General features: G+C 45.4%; 1 protein-coding gene and 1 long non-coding RNA gene across 10 annotated transcripts in view; both read right to left on the bottom strand.

Moving 5' to 3' along the window:
* Positions 1-246: 246 nt before the first annotated feature.
* Positions 247-17,488, bottom strand: part of Mpped2 (metallophosphoesterase domain containing 2) — a 175,688-nt gene continuing 158,446 nt past the window's right edge. For all 9 annotated transcript variants that reach the window (NM_198778.3, XM_087653283.1, XM_087653286.1 and 6 more), the window contains 3 exon segments: positions 247-1,654; positions 4,140-4,253; positions 7,181-7,296. In NM_198778.3, the coding sequence (NP_942073.2) occupies positions 1,536-1,654; positions 4,140-4,253; positions 7,181-7,296 (349 nt within the window). In that variant the 3' untranslated portion in view covers positions 247-1,535.
* Positions 11,976-15,833, bottom strand: LOC148006527 (uncharacterized). The gene is made up of 2 exons (XR_015683703.1): positions 13,167-15,833; positions 11,976-13,055 (listed from the first exon to the last, which is right to left on the bottom strand). It is a non-coding gene; the product is annotated as an uncharacterized LOC148006527 (long non-coding RNA).

Below are 17,488 nucleotides of genomic sequence, written 5' to 3'. Positions count from 1 at the left end.
AAACAGCCGTGTGCTGACGGGAGAGTCTACTGTCCAAGCCTTATCAATGTCCTGCCAGCCTGTGATTGGTAGGCCATAAACAGTTATTGAAAATTAGAAAAAAAAAAAAAAAGAAAATTAGAGACACAAACCCACTATTCTAATTGCTCAGAAGGGAATTACTCAAATTGCACGTAAATAAATCATCCTGGCCCCCAGGACAAATCAACCCCCTTATTCCCAGGCGGCCCAACCACGCAGCACCAATTTAAAAATCTTGCAATTTTATTTGCATATAAAGGCCGCTAGATATAGAATATCACAATAAATTTAAAGAAAACAACTGCTTTCCTAAATTTGAAGGTAACATAAAATAGAATAGAGCTCAATGGCATCGACGATGGGGGGGACCAGAAAGGATCATTAGCAACAATATTTTGTGCTAGCGAAGATTGCATCAACACACAGTGCAAAATGGGAGGGGGACGGGGCGTGAGAAGACGATGCAGGGCATTTAAATAGAAAGGACGACTAAGCTTTATTCAGTTCGCTTCCAATGGATCCGTGGAAGGCTATACACACTTGTTACTGTACCTAGACTGAACTCAAGCTCTTTAAGATCTGAGTTCGCAGAAAGAATGGGCCAGTTCCTCCGGGCGTCTGACGTGCGGCTGCACAATGCTGTTTTGCAGTTGTACTGTCCTTGGCAAGATTAAACTCCCAACTGAGTCATAATGCACAAAAAATATGCATATATATAAATCCATATTGAAAAAGGAGTCTGCAAAATTTTTCCCCTTGCATGACGACTATCTCTTGACAGATTCTTGTTTCCGTATCCTTAAAGCTCAAAAAATTTAAACGAAACAAACAGTGAGAGTTGGTAGCATTATGACGTGCGTCTCTCTGGCTAAGCCTCCACACGAGGGCTGTTCTCCCCCACCTCAGACACAGTCTTCTTTACAGCCAGAGTGAAGTTAAGGTTTTGTTTTTTTTTTTTTCCAAACCTACTTCTGTCAAGATTGCTCTAAATTGGGGCCACATCTGTAAAATAAAAATGAAGCAATACCAAGAAAACAACAACAAAACACTGAAAATTAAAACATATCAAACAGTACTCAGAGTTGTGCAAATCTGGGTAGATTTTCAAAACACTGCCTTTGTGTTTCTTTCTTTCTGTCTTTTTTTTTTTAAATCTTTTCCTTTCAGCTTAAAGCATATTCAAATAAGACTTTTTAAAATCATCATTTTTTTTTTTAAAGAAAGCTTGGCTGTCCTTTGGCAAACACTAACAATTTACAATGGCGTGGCCTTTGAGCAAACAGAAGTCATTTTACAAATTCACAATGCTCCTTTGATTTCAAATGGATACCCCACTTAAAAAGCAAAAAGAGGCCGCACAATGCTAGCATCACATTTTTTTCCCTCCTGTTCCAACAATTTACAAAAAGAACTCACAGGATTTGGAAATAAACAAGTCAGAGGACGTGAGTTTATAATTAGAAAAATGGCAGTTTGTAGACTGTCCCTCACATTCCAATGGGATGCCGAGCGCTTTAGGAGCCCTGTGGGTTTGGAAGGTCAAATATGATTGGTGGGTTGGTCGGTTGGAAGCTGACTGTACAGGTTGAGGCATTGATGTAGGTGGTGTAACCGTCAGTCATGGTGCCATACCCTGTAGGAAGACAGTGTCACAGTTACTGCAATATATACAAATGCCAGCCGCTGAGCACAGTGCCACAGGCCTGGGAGAACAAGGACATCTTTGTCAGAGGGCGGGGAGATGAAATTCAGTGGACCTTTCCAGATACCACAGATTTCAGGAGCTTCTGGCCAATTTTGCCATTTTCTTTAAAAGGGGAGAATTCTTCCCTCCAACACAGAGGATTTCTTCCCTATGTCCCCTTTGCTTAAATATTGAACTCATCAGGCGAAAGACAGATACCTGTACCACTGAGAATAAAGAAAAGTACTCCCCCACCTTTACAGTATATCTTCATTTCAAACTCCTGCGTTAACTATTAAGTTGCTTGGAAGGAAGTGGTTAGCCTAAGAGCATAACCTGGCTCCAGGGGGGAGAGGAGAGAGAGCTGAGGTTCCTTTGCATCACCATAGCGATCTGTCTCTGTGACAATTAACCACAAGTTACTGAGTCTACCTTGAGTTATGCGACTTTACTGCTAAGTTTTACTCTGCTCAAAAGCACTGCCTCTTCAACTGTGGTAGGTCGAGACATCACCACAGGACCCCGTTTCCTGACCATACCCAGACAGAGCATGGAGGGAAAGCACCCCTACATGAAAGCTAAGAAAATATCATGGCATTCCTGGCATGTAGACTTCCTTTATAATTTTTAACATGCTGACATTTTTAGGCTTCTTGGAAGTTTGCACATTTCCTGGGACAAGTTACAGCTTCTGCAGTTGAGTCTGTAATTCTATGTTCACACTGGACTCTGCGGCATATAAAAACAGCAGAGGAGAAATAAAATGACCAGGACTTACAGAAATTACTGATAAGGTTCTTATCCCTCCACCCTCCTCCTGCTCCATTTGCTAAAATTTTTCCAAGTAAGCCTGTGGAGAGCTTAATGAGGGTCAATGGAAAAATCTCTTAAGAAAAGAAAAGCTGCATTTAAAGTGTGCACTGTTTGGTTCCGGGGTCATAAAGTCTTGTTATCTCTCTCCATCAAGAGGCTGGTATTTGCCCTCTCTCTGCCCTCTTTAGCTGTCTTAAGTGAATAAAAGCAAGTCACGTTTATTTGAATATGATCACTTCCCTTTAAAGGGAGTTTATTATTGTGGGGCTTCAGTGGAATTCTCCAATTGTCTGGCCAGTTTAAGGTAAATTAATGACTTAGACTCCTTTTTGTTTTGTAAGGGTGAAATTCCAACTCCAAGGAATCCTACAGGAATTCAAACTAGTTTTTAAGATAACAGCCCCAACCCCCACCCGTCCTCCAAGGAATACAGTTCAGATAGGTGGTCCCATCTTTCTGTTCTTCCCCTCTTCTAAAGAATACATACTCCAGCTTAGGGAGCAGAGGAGACTCAGCTCCCCCACCCCTGACCCTCTCCTCTGCCTCCTGCCAGAGCTGCACCCCTGCTTTTCAGCCAGTCAGCTGGTGCCTGCATTTGGAACAAGCTGATTTTTCTCTGGCCTCTGTAGGATGATTTTCATCAATACGCTCTTTATTACCCACCTGACTAGGAAGCCACTGTGCTTGTGGACTCTGGAGTAAACTTGGCATCCCATTTTACCAAGCACACAGCCCCACACACCTCAACTTGACTGACATTTATGCGTAACTCCAGAGAGCCACGGAGAGCAGGGGTTGGGAATCATGGCAGCTGACTACATAAGCACTTCTGCCTCTTACAAATAATGCATGTCTCGTCAGTCTTGTAGTTTCCGAGACCCCAAGATCAGCTGAGCGGAAGACTCTGCTCGTCTATGAAAGCCCAGTGATGTCCTGGTTTGAAAAGGCAGAGCAGACAAAACCCAGAGCCCTCAAGGTTCCTTGAAGCTTTTGGGTTCTGGGACTTTGACTCAACTTACCTTGAAAGACAGAAACCAACAAGTGGACATTTTCTGTTGGAGATTTCATTGTTCCAATTAACCTCAGCTGACTGTGCTAACAATTTTTGACAATTCTGAGCACAGTAAGGAAATGTTGATTAGCAGAAGGTGTTTCCTTCCATTACCTGTTAGGAAGCTTTCCTCGCACATACAGAGCAACCCTGTAGAGATGAGCTTGTGTTCCTGGTTCTGTGTTTGGCATGTAAGACATCACAGATACAGGCAGGACTATAGATGCCTTGGGCTATGTCTACCCTCCAGGCCAACTTGTCTAACTCCCTTAAAGAAAAAAACCTGGCCTTAACGGTGCTACAGCGATGGTCATTAGCCCTAGACACCAGGGCTGCCTGGGAGAGTGGGGCCCAAGGTAAAGTAAGCCACGCTGGGCTCCTACTTGCCTTTCTACTTAAAAGACAACAATACGAAATATTTATCAGCTTCATGGATGTGAGCATTTCTCACGAGGTTTCATCTCATAAAAGGATTCCTTTCTGATAAAGCTTGAGAACCACTGTGTTCTAACCAAACCACATGTCTGACTGAGCTGCCTGCACGGTCGGCGTCCATCCCTGTGTTCTTACCTTCGTGAATTCCGCCGAACACATGCAGCTTGGGCCGGACGCGCCTCTGGACTGTGTTTAAGAGCTCCACACAGCCAACCCTTTGAAGCTCCTTTGGAACCCAGTCTCGAAAACCTAAGGACAGAACGCAATCAGTGCTCTTAATTTTCCTCCTTCAGGTAAGGTTTCATGCCGACTTTCAGGAAGCCATAACTCACCCAAGGTTTATTATGTTATCTGTACTCCTGGCCTCCCCATTAAAGCTCAGAATGGCTTTTAAGGAGCGTTCACTCATCGTTTTGTCTTCTTTGGATTCTTGATTAATTTTTTTCTGGTTTCCATTTTTCCCCCCTTTCCAGTTAATTAACATTCTTTTTCTGCAAGAAGTTTGATTTATTCAACCACAGGTTTCGAACCTTCTTCATGAGATCAATGACATTTATTCCCGGCAGCCCCATAACAGCTCTTTCCCACTCAATTCCGCTGCTTTCTCTTCTTCAAAATTCTTTCTTGTATGTACACGTACCAGTTTATTCTCGTGACAGTTCACAGAAAGGGGATCTGGAAGTGCTGCCAGGGGAACTGGCCAGAGTTCTGCTTAGAGACATCATTCTTAACCCTTGCTGGTTCCTGACAACCGAAGATTTGGAATACCCAGTTGCTCCTCCAATCCGCTTTAGCAACAGACAACATGACCTCCTGGTGGCATCCAGCAAGCTTGGGCTAATTGACTAGTTTTAAAGTAAAAGCCACTTAGTCCTTTGCTGAATGCAGAAAATCTATAAAACACTGACATCAATTATAGCAAAAGTCAGCTATCCAGATGATTATGGCCTAACATGAAATCCATACACCTCAGCAGGATGGGGCATAAAGAAGCCAGGTGGGATGAAGGGCTGCATCCCAACCTGTGGGAATCCATTCCACAGCTCCATTAGGCACTTTCTACTGTTAGCAATGGCAGGGCAGGAAGGGACGGATTTCCGTTTTACTTGGCTAGGCAGGAGGCATGAATATTGAGTATCTGTAAAGACAGGGTAGCTGGGGTGTGGGGAGTGGCCTGAGAGAACAGGAAGACTACCAGATGAGAGTAAGTGTGTAGCAAAAACCGAACTAGGGGATACAAAACTATCCAGAAAAGGGAACATTCTGAATCCACAGTGATTAGCATTATTACCTCATGGGCGTGTTTTCTCGAAGGAGGAAAAGCACTTCACTGAGTCTCTGAGTACCTCAGATAACATCTGGCTGAGACTATTAATAGCAGAGGGCGAAGGGGACATTCAGCTTCCATCACACCGAGAGTTCAGGAATCCCAGCTCTCCAGCCCCACCCCCGCACTCCACAACGTTTCCCAGAGAATCCCACACTCAACGCTTTGTCTGACTTCTCACGAAGCTTCTGGGCGTGGATATATGTACACCCTGACATATCTCACCTCTACTATGACTGAGGGGAAGCAGTGAGCTTGGCTAGGATGTCGGGGTTGTGTGGACTACTGTGCCCAGTTATCACCATCACCTGCCTCATGCCAAAATGAATGGCTTCACTGTGTACGGCCTGTTCTGTTTGAAGCCATGTTCGAGAGAATGCTCTGGTGATGGGAATGGTTCTGGGCTGCAGCTACCCAGGACCCGCACCCTGAACTGCACCCAGCCATGCTGCTCAGTTGCGGCAATTAAACTGGCCGGGATGTTCCTGCAGTAAGTCACGCTAGCCAAAATATCTGGTTGGCCATTTAGTGACAAAATTAGTGTAAATAAGGAAGTAAATGGATGGTGATTTGATTAGGATCATTGGCAAATACAGTCTTAGGGGGACTCAGGTGAGCCGAAGTGCTTCAGAGGGAGGTGTGGGCGTGACGGTCCCCAGTGTACCACGTTGACTCCAAGAGAATCAGCCTTTCTTTCCACTTCACCATCACTAGCCTGTGGCTCCAGGACCTCAGCCCGCACCCCCTTCTACTTGTTCTGGAAACATGGAGCCTTCCCTTTGCAAGGGAAGGGAAGCAGTGCTGAGTGGTTCTTAACAGGGGCAGCTACCGTGATTAACTATGTGCAGGGAATGAGCAATAAAATGCTTTCTTCTGCAGGCTGGTAGAGTGAAGGCTCATGCTTAACAAGGTAACAACAACAGAAATCACGAAGGTCACCTTCAACCCAGTGTGACCAAGAAAACTATTAACACCATGCATTGCCATAACATCACAAAAGGTGTCCCCCCCACAAAAAAGAAACAGAGGCATAACAACGTGTGCATCCAAATCGAAACATTTGCTCTTTCTGAGCACGCTTAGCAGGAAGCGTCTGTACAAAGTGGATGGTGAGACTGGGGTGGGTGGGTCCTGGCTCAAAATGTCCTGTAACCAGCCAAACCGGTAACGGGCTTATCAGTAAATTAGGATCGAATTATTTAAATCAAATAACTGTCTTCAGATCAATAATCTGGGTCGATAGGGAGGTGGCTTTGACACCCCCGAGACCGTATAAATCAGAATGCTGCCATGATATGCCTGAAAAATACCTAGCTGTGAGTCATTTTCGGGGCAAGCCCTTACTGAAAATATTTCATCTTTAAAAAAATTTTTTTCTCATATAATCATCTCACATGTTAACCTTTAAAGATACCCCAGGCCCAGTGCTATGTGTGAAAGGAAAATGAGCTCCTTTGAACAAAAGTTTCTTTCATTTCCCTGCCATTCAAACGCCTGTGATTGGTAGGTCTCTGTCTTCTGTGTCCCACCCTATCCCTTTACTGTGAAGTGAATACAGTTCTTAAAATAAATTACCAAGCTTAAAAGTCTATAGTTTTCCATGCTCATTTGATTCTCCCGTCCTGACTCAACTAAATGAAAAAAAAAAAACATTAATTTCACGAACACCTGTAAGTCTAGCACAACTGATGAATTTAATTTCCATACTGGGTTTCTTTAAAGATATTGACTTTTCTTTTTTGTATACATTTTTTTCTGAAGGAAAATTATTATGTTCCTGAAGCATTATTTATCATGCTGCGGGCGGGGAGCTTTTTGCACGACGAAAGCCCAACTCTGCACTACTCACCTAGAGGAGGTCCGTGTGTCATGAGTATGTCGGTGCCTTCAGGGATGAGGTTCCACTTGTCCAGCAGAGACTGGCCTCTGGGTAGGTTAAAGCCCCATCCATTAAACCACGGGGTCCTTTGGGGAGATAACACATGGGTCAGGCCAGCAGAATGAGCCTCTGGACTGTCATATTTCTCATGAGTATTCACCCACAGTTTGTGATGCTCTCTTTTCTCTTTTGATGGTTAGCCCTGGCAGCGGGCTGCTTTTCTGTTGACTGCTTCAAAACCAACCCATTTGAAAGCAGGCATGGGGCCTACGGATTGTTCAACTAGAAAGGGGCATGGGAGCCACTGCAGTGGAGACTTTCCCAGCAGGCTTCTATCAAAACTGTGACAAAGCTTTGTCTCCACCTAAATCTCGGTGCTTCCCAAGATACCCAGTCCTGATCCAAAGCATTCCCAGTCTCCCTTAGTGCTGCAGAGATAAGAAACACCAGCCGTTCTTCCTGACTCGCCCCCCCCCCATTGCTATAGAGGTTTGGTGCAGAGGTCCTGGTTAAAGTCTCAGACAAAAGGACACCTGACTGTCCACTGTCCACTGAAGTGTCCTGAACAGTCTGGATGGAGGCTATGGAAAACAACCTGTGTGCTCTGAAAAGTGAAGGGAGGGTCACAGAAAACTCTTCTTGTCACCAAAGGGAGGATTCGGGAGGAATGTGCTTCCAACAGTGTTTTTGGGCCTCTTCCCAAAGCTTCTTCTGCTTCAGGAGTGAGTTTCTGAAATGGAGACTATATGAGCAAGGAGTGGGGATGTCTGTCTAACTGGCCCTGACAGTGCCTCATTTACAAATGTCCTGTGAAAGAGAGATAGAGATAGAGATAGAGATAGAGATAGAGATAGAGAGAGAGAGAGAGAGAGAGAGAGAGAGAGAGAGAATGAGAATGAATAGTTTTTCTTTAGGAATACTGCATGCTTCTACAAGGCATTTCCAATTGTCCACATCCAAAACATTCAAGTTGACCAGTATTCTCTGAAAATGGCTTCCTTGCTCCTTAGGGAAATTGTGCTTTGCTCTGAACACTTTCAAAAGACAAGATGGACAATTTCCTGCTAGCACTCCACTTTCCTTTCCCCACTTAATCTGGGCCCACTGCCAGTCACAGTTGATCAAATGGACTGTGCACTCTTATTTGAAGACAACCACTGGGCAAACTAACAGGATTCCCTCAAGAACCCAAACTCAGAAAAACTGACAGAACCTTCATTTGGTGGTGGACATGCACAGTCAATGTCATGGGCAGAAAGATGGTCATTTCCAAACCCACATTTCAGGTGACAGTATCAGCCTTTTCTCCATGGTGAAGAGAGAACGTTGAAGAAAGAGGAGACTGGCTCCAGCTAGAGAGCAGAACACAATAAAGTGCCCAATTCACTCCGAACCCTCTTTCCAGTCCCCACGCCATCTTCCTGGAGCTTGTGCCCAACGACGTGATAATAATAATAATAATAATAATAATAATAATAATAATAGTAATAATAGTAATAATGTCTCAAGATAGCTATTGTTCGCTAGGTATCTACATTGTCAAGGTTCTAGTCTAGCCTAAGCATTTTCCTGCATACTTCAACGCCACAATGTTTAGCGCTCCCGAGATGGATAGCATTTCCATCCATTTTACAAATGATGAAACTACCTCAACATAACTCGGACATAAAATAAGGCAACCTGGCTCCATCCAGATTTAACCACCACGCCAGTCTCTCTTCCTGTGTACACCGGAATAACTTATTTGCCTTAGATGAACCACTCACTTCTGGACTCTTTCAAGTGTGTCTGTGGCGTGAGGACAAATGCAATCGCCGTTTCATTGTTCTGAAATCAAGCTATGATATGATGGAGTAGATGGAAACCTGCTGCTTTGGCACGCCCAGCTCTCTCCTTCCTCTGGTGACAATGTCATATTTTCACTGGTAAGCTGCTCCGTCCCTGTCATAATACATGTGTTTCCCGTAAGGCCGATTCCATTCTGAACCCTGGATGAAGCAACTTGCAGTTGTCTGTATGTAATCTGCCTGTGATTCACTTAAAAATGTACAAGCTGGACAGCTGAGTGCCATCCCTGGGAGTTTGCTCGCACTGATAACGAGAAGGTCAAGTCTCCTCTTGGAATCTCGAATCTCAAGAATTGGCTAGGAGATATCAGCTCCCCTTTAGTTTGTCCTTGAGAATGAATCACCCACCAAAGAAACCCAACACAGGAAAGAGAGGGCTTGGACACATGGACTCTGCTGTGTCCCACACGACCTGAACTCCCCCTTCCAAAGATACGAACCAACAAGATCCTTCCTTTTCATTAGCTTCTGCAAGGTTCCACTCTTTATAACCGAAAGCTCTACTAAGTACAGCCATTGTACTTGTATAAAAGAAGGAGCTGTTATCAGTTGTGGGCAGTAGTGCTCCCTGCTAAAAGCTCCATATTCTGTTACCTAGAAGGTGTGAATACATCTCCAGTGGCAAAGATCACTAACCTTAAAATAGGGACATCATCTTGGATTATACAGGCGGTCCTGTGTGACCAACCAAGGCCTCTGACAGTGGCCTCTGAAGGGCAGTAGAGGTGACTTGAGTGGAGCAATGAGAGCCAACTCAACCTGAGGTTGCTGCCTTTGAAGATGGAAGATGAAGTCTAGGAGGCCAGGGTCGGCTTGAAAAGCTGGATATGTAAACTGAAGAAGTGAACTGTTGGTGGAACATGGTGGCAAACGCCTGTAATCCCAGAACTTGGCAGGCTGATCTGAGTCAGTGGTCAGTCTGATCTACACAGAGAGCTCCAGTTTGTTTGTTTGTTTGTTTCTTTCTTTCTTTTCTTTTAAGATTTATTTATTTTATTTATATGAGTACACTGTAGCTGTTTTCAGACACACCAGAAGAGGACATTGGATCCCATTACAGATGGTTGTGAGCCACCATGTGGTTGCTGGGAATTGAACTCAGGACCTCTGGAAGAGGGGTCAGTGCTCTTAACCACTGAGCCATCTCTCCAGCCCAAGGTTCTTTTAAAAAGTAAAAAACTGACTGAGACTGTCAAAGGAAATAGCCCTGTCAGTCCTATATTTTAGTTTGGCAGGACTAGATTCAGACTTCAACTAACACTAACAATGGCATATCTGTGTTGTGTGTTGATACTAATTCTTTTTAATTGGTTAAAGAAGCCATAGGAACTCATCAGTATCTACTGTGTTTGAGCAGACTGGGAGCTATAGGCTTGTGAGTAGTACTGGTCTTTACTTGATATGCAGTGTATGCTCCACCAGAATTCTGTGAGAAAGCAATGTCCACTGTCCTATTCCTGATTAACTAGGCAGCCCCAGGCACCAGGACTGGGAAGAAAGCCTGAGACTCTTCTAGAAAAGAATCCATCCGTCTTGTTCTCTCGTGGCCCCTAGCATGCCTTTCCTTGGGGTTCTTGCATATTTTCATTCAGGTTTTAAAAAAACAGAGCTCCCCGGCTTGAAAACTCTCACCCTTCTTCCTTTCACAGTGACCCTTGTCCAAGATTTGTCTTAAAAGTAAAAACAAAACAAAACAGAAAAACAACTACAGAACCCAGTGAAAACTTAGCATTTTGGCAGAAGGGAGGCTAAAGAAAAAATAAGCAAAAACATCTGCTTTCCTAAATTTTGAAAACAAGCTTCTGGACCTTTGGTTCTTGTTTGGCTGGAAAATAAAGACATGTTTGAAAGAGTCCCAAGCACACCCAAGTTGTGGGGACAGCAAGGGGCTTCGTTTTGCTGGAGACAGGCAGCTTTGAGCCCCGGGACGCCCTTGGGACTTTCACAGTCAAAGGAGTTAATTCTTTCAATGTTCCTCTTGTAGGTTCTTCTCCTAAAAGCCGTAGTCCTACCCTCCCTTTCTCAGGAAGTACTCAGTTTTAGAAGCTTCCAGGGAAAGACTAGGCTGAACTCACGGTCTATAGATAACCCAAACTGTGTTTGGTTAATGTTAAGCTTGTGACAAAATGCAGAAGGGTCCAAGTTAAGGACAACGTTTTAATGTGTCTGGCTTTCATTTGGGTTCAAGCCCCTGTGTGTATGACAGTGAGCGGTTATGTTACAGTGACAGGGGCATTTATCAAGGCGCTGATATATTTTACCCAGAGCCTTTATCTAGATCATTGGCTTTAATTCCTCACAGCACTCCTTAACCATGCAGTCTCAGTCTATATTTAGATAGAAGCACGCCATTAGTGATAGCAATTTATCAACATCTCCAGCACTAGTACTTATAGCTACCATGCAACCCCAAATGGGCCAATTCCAGTCCATGGTCTTCTGTTAAACAATGGCGACAAAAACCTTCTCCCGTGATTTTAATGTGTTTGGGGGAGGCTGTCTCATGAATATAATAGAAAAATGAATGGTAGCTGCATCAGCCTTCCAGTCTGAATGCTGGATGATTCCAGAGGATGGCATGGGGTTGCCAGGTGGCTCTTAGGGAAAACAGTGTGATGTCACTGCTATTTTTTATCCATCTTCTAGTTCTCGTCTCCTGCACATAAGGAAGGTCTTCACATAACATAGTGGCAATAAGCTAGAGAGAAAAGCAGCCTGGTGATGTTTTCCAGAACCAGCCCACCACAGGAAAAATGGGGCCCCCGAACATTGGGAGACCTAGGTTCTAATTCTCACATTCATGCTCATGTGGACCTTAGGTAAGGGAAGGACCCTCAGTGGCTAGTCTCTTTGTCCAAGGAATGAATAAATGAGGGGACTCAGTTATGCATTTCAGGCTTGCTTTTAGGATGTGGAAGTTTTCTTTTTTTTTTTTTTGGTTCTTTTTTCCGGAGCTGGGGACCGAACCCAGGGCCTTGCGCTTCCTAGGCAAGCGCTCTACCGCTGAGCCAGATCCCCAGCCCCGGATGTGGAAGTTTTCTGCAGCAGCCCAGTACACAGAGCAGGTGAACACTGAGGCAGTCTTCCCTGGGGAACAGGAAAGAGGGATTCAAGGGCGGCTTCAGACTCTGCAACCTTGCCACTCAGGGCAGCTGGCGACACCTGGCACTTGAGCTTCCTATGATCTAACGTTCATAACATTATACTATTCTGTACAGATTACCCAGGTTCTGAGTAATGCTGTGAATTATTCTCAGTGAATTGTCCAAATTGCCTGTGAGGGACCCAGTGCAGTGTGGGAGAAAAGTCTGCTCAGACCAAAGGCGGGCGGGCTCTGTCAATGTCAGTGAATAATGCTCTGTCCAGTTCAGTTTGAATCTGAAACATGAGACCCCAGCAGAGAGCCCATCAGGGTTTCACTGGAAAATATGTGCATAGCCAACCTCCAAAGAGTCACAATAGGTTTTGTTCTGCAGCAACAGGGGGCAAGGGGGAGAAAGAGGGGGTGGAATCCAAGGAACAATGTCTAGTGCCTTGGCCAAGGACTTCATAATTAGCTGTGACTAACAAATACCACATGGGAACCAACTTGTAAGAAAAGGGCTCACAAAGCACCTTCATGCTAGCAGGCCAATCTGTGCCTGAAACGGTCCCCTCCTGGGGAGGGATTAGAAAGGTCTGGAAGGAAGGGGAGCAGTTCCATCTGCCTGAAACCACTGGACCTAAGACTCACATGGACAGGAACTGGGGACGCTTTCAAGGCACCAATCAGACCTTGGCTCTTGAATTACCAGCTGTTAGCCTCTGTGGCTGGACTTCCTAGAGCGGCAGGAGTCAAGAGAGTTAACAGGCAGAACTAGTTGGGAACACTGTCAATAAGAAAAAAAAAAGCAACCAAAAAACCAGGTCTTCTAGACGGAAGCAGGCTGAGATGAAATCGCTGCAAAGGTCACCCATGTTTGCAGTGCACGGAGCATCAGTGCAAGCAGAAGGAGCTGCTGGCCATAAATCCTAGGATGCCTGGACCGAGAACGGTTGTTTACTCCCTCCACAAACTTCAGAGGGGGCAGGGCCTGTTCTGGCAAATCGAGATTTATGGCCAGCAAAACTGGAGGTCAGGTGTGCTGCTCTGGTTCCCATCCTGGTTTGGGTCACTGTTCACCTTCCATGGGCAGACAAGAACTGGGCTGGCTATATCACAAAGATGGGTTCTTATGCATCCAGGTCTCCTGAGTATTTCTGCAAGGCTTAGAAGCCCTGGGGTGTCTCTCTTCCGGTTCCTTAGAAGCTCTGAAGGAGAGGTCAATGGTTCCTGTAAAACCCAGCTGTGGGACCTGGCAGGCTGGCCGCCTTACAGTCATGGGGACCCCGAGGTTCTATAAAAGCCAGCCACACTTATCTGAGAGGCAGAGGTTAAGAGCATGGATTATGGAGTCAAACAGACCCATGTTCAAGTCCCACACCTGCCAGTCACTTCCTTGCCTTTGTTGAGTTTCAGATTCCCCATCTTTGTAATAAAAAGTCATCTTCCAATGGAGATAAAATAAACTGTGTGTCTAATCTTTGGCAGGACATAGGCTGGGAGTGCTGATTTGTACTTTCTATTTATATATGATGCATTAACAATATGTTTCTGTCTGTCTGTCTATCTATCATCTGTCTGTCTGTCTATCTATCCATCCGTGTGTAAATGTGTGTACATGCAGAGGATTGCTCAGTCTCTTTCTTCTTTTAGCCAAGTACTCAACAAATCACAGAGCGTCCTGCTCCAGAATGTTTTAAAGGTCCCCAGTGATCCAGCAAGCGTTACTAGATGGCTAGACAGCCCGATCTCTTCCGGCTGATTACTTATTAAAAGGCACTTCTCAGTTCACGGTGTCTGAGTGGAAGATTTTTCAGAAAGACGCTCGCTTGCTCACTCGTTCACGCAGTCTTGCTCAGACAGCTCCCTGAAACCCGAGTGCACAGGGCACAACAGTTTGTCAAGGCTGCTTAGGTGGCTGGCCCAGGTGATGAGATTTTGGCAAGCCCTTCAGGTGAGGAAGCTCAGAGCGGGGGGTATTCAGGGTCCTTGGGATATTTATAATAGAGACCTCAGAGAGGTTTCATTGGAGGAACTGACAAGCTACTAATTAATGGTACCAGTGCTGCCTTGGCATCTCCATTAAACCAAACTCAGAAAGTAGGCACCGGTTTCCACATGTTCTTACTTTCCTAGATAGAGGCCCTTCGGAATCACAGTCCTCCTTCCCCAGGCCCGGCACTCCCTCTCCGATCGCACATCATACTAAGTCCAAGAGAAGCTAATTTAAGCACCGCTGGTGAAAATCACCCTGCACTTCACATGCCATGAAGCTGTCACGGTAACTCCTGATCTCCAGCTCACCCGATGGCCGAGCCCGCCCCTGCTTGCCAAGCTTCCCTGTCAGTTAGAAAGAGCAGATTCCCTGACACCAGAGGTGTCACCCAGAATATCCAGAAGAGAGGCAGCCACCTGTCCCCTTCTGCTCCACCTGTGCTCCCTCCGTTTCCCTCTAATCTGGGTTTTGAGAGGCCTTCTTCTCTCCTACGTAAGTCCCTCCGTTGGCTAGTCTGCAAGTTACTCTTCTGTGCAATTAAAAAGATGTCTTGCTTTGGCTCAAAGACTGACTTGAATCAAGGACACACACACACACAGACACAGACACAGACACAGACACACACACACACACACACACACACACACACACACACACTCACTATTGTTAGCAGGGAGAGGGAAAACTTCAATCTTTCCACCCCGTGCAGCTGCTTGGACAGCCTGCCTCACGAGAACACTGGCCCAGCTGCCTCCAAAGGGCACTGCAGGCTTTTCTTCCGACAGCTGTCTTGTCCCTCTTCACTGGGGCTTTGTAGTATCGCCTGTAGTCATAAGGTGCTCGGGATGAAAAGATACGGTTCTGATAAAGGGCAGTCCTGGGTGACTAATGTGGTCGGGGAGCTGTGTATGCAAAAGGATGAAATGGTTCCAGGTAGTCTCCTGAGCCCCATGACCTACAGGTGGGGCTTCTTGAGCCAAAGGATCAGACGCTGCCGTCTTTTCCAACATGCTAACAGTGCTCCTGTCTTGTAACTAACAAGGGGAAAGTATCAGAAGCTGGCCTCTGGTATCCTTCTCTACTGGAAAGGAGGTAGTGTGCTCAGGACTTGCCTTAGGAATCGAGAAACAAGACATTATGACCTGATTTCAAACGTGGCTCCCGATGAATTATTAAAGATAACGTTCCAGTGTCTGCATGGCCCACCCAAGCATCCTGGCCTTTAATCTTATAAACAAGTTCTGAGCAGGAAGAGCAAACTGCGGAGAAGGTTCAGTGGGTAAAAGAGCTTTGCATGAGGGCCTGAGTTCAGTGCCCTAGGACCCATGTTAAAGCCAGGTGTGGCTGTGTGTTCCTGTAACCACAAAGGTGGGGACAGAGCTAGGAACATCACTGGGGCTTGTTGGTCAGACAGTGATAGAGGAGGACACCTGATATCCAATTCCTGCCTCCATATCCAGTTATGTGACCCCGCATAAACATCTCCACCCCGCCACATGCACACACAATCACCCACCTCCATTCATGCCCCCATGTGCGCACACACAAACACACACACACAGACATAGACACATACAGACACACACAGACACACAGACACAGACACACACACACACACACACACACACACACAAATCACCAGCATAGCAGAGAAAAAAAAGTCATTTTGGTCTCTTCATGTTTTCTGTCCCCCTCCATATGACTGAGAAGATGAAGTCACCCATCATACCATGAGAGCCCAGCAGGGCACAGGATAGATCATATCGAGACAGATGGTATTTTTGTGGGCAGTAGAGAAGTTCAATATGACCTGATACTTATAGAAGTGTTACTTTGCAGCTAAGAAAATCCATGTTACCTTCAGTTAGAACAGAGTTGTCCCCTGCTCAGTCTAGCACTGTCACAAATGGTGCCTTGCACTGAGCAGCCAGGATGAGAACTGCGTTTACTGCAATAAGAACTGTATTTACAACCCCTTCCTCAGACCCCACCCCTGCAAGCAGACAGTACTCTTCAGCAAGGGCATCTAATACAAACTCATCACAAGAAAGGAGGCTTAACTGGTAATAAAAAGTAGCATTTTATCTTACAAGGAGGAAAATGGACATGTTATTATGATAAAATATACACAATACAAAGTTTACCTTAATCGTGTTGGGTATAATTGGGTTGTTTCTCTGAAACTGTATATTCACAATGCTACCATCACTGCTGTCCACCCTCAAACTCTGTACACATCATTCAACGACAGCTCGCTATTGGGTCAATCCTCCAGCTCTTGGTAAACACTCTTAGACTTCTTGTCTACTCAGTCGGGCATAATCTGGACACCTCATATAAGTGAAAACCAGACAACGGACTATCTGTGTCTGGTTTATTTCTCTTAGTGTAACGTTTCTATAACACACCAGGTGTCAGACATCCAACCCTTTTGTGGTTGACTGATATCCCATTGTTTTGGAATGCGGTATTCGTTGTTTACCTAAGATTTCAGAATGCCCAGTGCAGCCCTGCACTACGCCGGGCCAGACAGAGACTTGGAAAGTGAATTCTAGTCATTTTCTTTGTGTAGTGCACACCTAACAGCTTGGAAGCCCAGTGAGGATGGCTTGGTGAGCCTCCAGGGTATCTACTCATCCACTGGGGTACCTTTGGGTGTGGATGCCCGTTGTGAGCTATGTTCTAGCAAGCTAGGTGCTAGACAAAGAGAATCCACAACAGCTTTCCTAAAAAAACAAAAACAAAAACAAAAAAACCCCCAAAACAACAGCCAGTTATTTCATATATAAAGGTGCCATAGGAAGAATTCTCTAAACCCTGGCTGTCCTTTCTAGGCAATCTGATTTTAGAGAGCCTCCAGGAAACTCCGAATGAGCCAAAAAACAAGCTAGCACTTCCTAAAATGGATTACTTCCCAAATGAGAAGTGACCCAGGGAATGCTTGGTGGGACTGCAGGGAGTCACCTTTCCCTTCAAATAGTCCTAACATTCGGGTGGATGCAGCAGGAGGAAACACCAAAGCCATCTCCCAGAAGAGACCAAGCCAGGGGGCACTGTGCGTTACATGCTTGGCTGGTGCTAAGGCACAGAATGAACAGGACAGAGAAAAGAGTTGGGAAGACTGCCAAGTATTTGGGCACCAGGCAGAGCACACCTGTGTCTCCCCTCCCCGCTGCTTACCTGCAGACATTCGAGAACCAAGCAAGCAGAGCCTGCCTTATTCAGATTTTAAAGAGTGAGGAGAGAGAGGTGAGCTCAGGGAGAACCAAGCAAGCAGAGCCTGCCTTATTCAGGTTTTAAAGAGTGAGGAGAGAGAGGTGAGCTCAGAGTTGTCTGGATTTTTCTTGTTACCA

This window comes from Rattus norvegicus, chromosome 3 (genome assembly GCF_021556685.1).
Source record: "Rattus norvegicus strain SHRSP/BbbUtx chromosome 3, alternate assembly SHRSP_T2T, whole genome shotgun sequence".
NCBI classification, from domain to species: domain Eukaryota; kingdom Metazoa; phylum Chordata; class Mammalia; order Rodentia; family Muridae; genus Rattus; species Rattus norvegicus.
Note: the sequence above shows the minus strand (reverse complement) of the source record. Positions and strands in the feature narration are given on the sequence as shown.